The sequence below is a fragment of the Bombus impatiens genome, unplaced genomic scaffold, assembly GCF_000188095.3.
Source record: "Bombus impatiens unplaced genomic scaffold, BIMP_2.2 scf_1159, whole genome shotgun sequence".
Taxonomy (NCBI): domain Eukaryota; kingdom Metazoa; phylum Arthropoda; class Insecta; order Hymenoptera; family Apidae; genus Bombus; species Bombus impatiens.
In genome coordinates, this window is record NT_177578.1 from 56,163 (window position 1) to 59,422 (window position 3,260).

The 3,260-nt window shown below is 41.5% G+C and overlaps 1 protein-coding gene across 4 annotated transcripts in view; it reads right to left on the minus strand.

The window, feature by feature from the left end:
- The window catches only part of LOC100741235 (tyrosine-protein kinase Btk29A-like), a 64,318-nt gene that overhangs the window by 31,574 nt on the left and 29,484 nt on the right, over positions 1 to 3,260 (minus strand). For all 4 annotated transcript variants that reach the window (XM_033323723.1, XM_024371168.2, XM_033323724.1 and 1 more), the window contains one exon: positions 1 to 113. In XM_033323723.1, the coding sequence (XP_033179614.1) occupies positions 1 to 113 (113 nt within the window). The remainder of the gene's footprint in view (positions 114 to 3,260) is intronic.

Sequence of the window (3,260 nt, forward strand, 5' to 3'; positions counted from 1 at the left end):
CTGCCTGCCACGTCGCTGCCGACACCGCCGACGCCGCCGGCGTTGCTCCCGAGGCTAGCCGTTTCAACCACGTGGACGCTCTCGACCGCGATTCTACCTCGCTCCTTGCGCCGCTACGGACAGAGAACAACTCTGTAGTTGTCTCGTTATCGTTTCGAGAAGGAAAAAAAGAAGAAAGATAGGAGAGACGTGGCCCACGGCAGGAAACACGCGAACAACCCTCTTCCTTTTCCTCTGCAAACGTTTACCTTTCCCTTTTTCTTTTTCACTCTGTCTATCTGCGCGGCACTTTGTCCCTAAGGAACTTTGCATTTTTGTATCACGTTCACGTTTATGTTCGGAGTTACGACGAGTAGTTGCGATGGACGTGTTTTACGGGGTTGGTGTTGTTACGCCCCGAGGTTTACTATAAGCCGTGTTCCTAACCGTCTCCCTTGGTACTACAGTGTCGCAGACAGATCGTCTTACATGACCGGCGAGATATACACAATATAGCAATAAGCGCTTAGTTGTCGTCAAGCAGCGAGTTCTAAAAAACATCGATTCGCCTTCGGTCTGTTATTTTACCTCCACAAAAAAGGTGGCGTACGTGATCATAGGCGCGAACGGTTGCGAGACCAGAGCGTAGTGGGAGTTGTCTCCAAGAGAAGACGAAGGAAACAATCGAAGAGCAGTCAGTATTATACGAGAATTCAAACCGAATGCATCGAGAGGTCCAGAGAAATAAAATCAAAGTCGCTTAGTCAAACGAATACGTGGAGAAATATTATAAAGTCGAGTCGAATTATAATAATAAACTAGTTGTATCATCGTTAAATCATTTATACCGTGTTAGTTATCATCTTAAATATTGTTAAAAATAGAAGCTTATATTAATCCTGTTAATTCAGTGTTACAATCATTTGAACTACCTCTGTTATCCTAATCGAAACAGGAGAACTGGGGGACTGGTTCGCGACGTCGACCATCAGAATCGTAACGAGAATTTACGCCTCTCGCTGACGCGTCTCTTCGCGAACGGTCGTAACAGGTGTATTTTTTTTATTATTTTTATTCGAACAGGATTATAACTCGAGTGGCAGAGGCCGTAACTTTTTTGAAGATTTTGAGATACTTGTTTCGCTGTACTCTCTTTCTTCTATGCGCCAGACTTTGTCTTGAACTTTTTATTTTTCTATCGTGTTCTGTTTCACGCTGAGATTTGAAGTTAAGGAGTTTAGTTAGAATGGACGTGTTTTATGGTGCTGCATTTTTTATTCGGACGTGGTTATAATGCGAGTGAAAGACTAACTTTCTGAGAATTTTTAGACACTTTTCTTAGTGTACTCTCTTTTTTTTCCTGTGCGCGCCACTTTCTTCTTAACTTTTGCTTTTTGTATCGCGTTTTATATCAAGTTGAAATTTCTCTTTGGAGTTGCGAGACATAGTTAAGACTATTTTTTCCTTTTTTTTTATTCTTTCTTATTTGAGTAGAATTATGACTAGAATGAAAGATTGTACCTATTTGAGGATTTTCAGAGAATTTATTTTACCGTAATCTCTTTAGTTTGTTCAATGGTTTCGGTTTAGAGAACGTTTCGATTACCAACTTGAAGTAGTTTAGGCAACGTTCGGATTTGTAACTTGTCGCAGTTGTGGTTGCGATGTGACAGAAGAAGTCTCGCATGGATTAACTCCCTCTTCTACCCTCAAGTTCTAAGTAAATTACGATTGAGGTCGACTAGGTCCTATCGAATTCGACATCGATAGCCTGTTTTCCTCCAGTTTGTTCTACCAAATGAATTGACACACTAAATGAAAGATTATTATAATACAAACATTAATGAAGAAGATGGCTTATAAAGATCGAAATCTCTGGTCCTAAGTATACGTATACTCCGATCAAGTTCTATGCACATATTTGTCAGACAGATATTAAAACTTCGATTTCCATTCTTTTTCTCTATTTTCTAACATTTTCCTTAGAGCTATATCAATTTTTCTTAAATCAGACACAATGTCGAATGTGACTCGACGTCAGTTTTTATCTCAGCAGCTCCTTCGTCGAGCCCCGCCTTTTTTTGTGAAACGCGCGAAAGAAAAGCAGAATTGCACGCTGGAAATTGTTTCAAGATATGTCACACACTTAAAAATTCGAAAATACAACAATAGCGTGAATACCAGATATGTAAATATGAAACCGGAATTTTTAATAGAAAATACACGTTTATCGTATAAAAATGATTAAAAATATTTTATTCGAAGTATTGCCCATCGCTAGCTACACATTTTTCCCGCCTGTCTGACAATTGGTGGATGCCACGCCAAAAAACTGTCGCTCTTTTGAGGCAAACCAGTCATCGAGCCATTTTCGTACATTTTCGTAAGAAGCGAAGTGCTGGTCAGAAAGTGCGTGTCCCATCGATGCAAATAAATACTAATCGGACGGAGCCAAGTATAGTGAGTAAGCCGCGTGCGAAAGTATTTCCCAACTGAACGCTTCGATCGTTTTCCTTGACCGGTTTTGCTGTATGCGATGGTGCATTGTCACGAAGCAAAATTACTTTGTGTTGCCTTTTTTGATATTCTGGTCGTTTTTTCGCGCCAAGCTCGATTCAAATCGATCGTTTGTTGTCGGTAGCGCTCAGTATTAACGGTTTCGCCAGGTTTTAACAGCTCATAATAGATCACACACTTCTGATCCCACCAAACACCGAGCATTGTCTTCCGTCCATAGCGATTTGATGTTGCAGTCGATGTCGGTGGTTCGCCTGGAGCTACCCATGATCTTTTACGCTTAGGATTCTCAAAATATATCCACTTTTCATCGCCAGTCACAATTCGGTGGAGAAATGACTTTCTTTTGTCGGTGGAGAAACGACTTTCTTTTGTATCTGGCGAGCAGCATTTCGCAAGCGGTTTTTCGGTTTTCCTGCTGTCTTCCATTCGGTTCATGTGGAACCCACTTTCCCACCTTCTGGATCTTTCCCGTGGCTTTCAAACGTATGGAGACGGCTTCTCGTGTCACGTTTAATCGATCAGCGAGTTGTTGTTGCGTTTGAGCGTCATCCTCGTCCAACGACGCTTGCAATTCGCTGTCTCGAAACTTTTTCGGTGGTCTTCCACGTTCTTCGTTCCTCGCGTCAAAATTGCCACTTCTGAATTTTTTAAGCCACTCAAAGCACTGTGATTTACCAAGAGCATGCTCGCCGTAAGCTTCGACAAGCATTCGATGCGATTCTGCAGCAGTTTTCTTCAAATGGTAACAGAAAATCAATGCT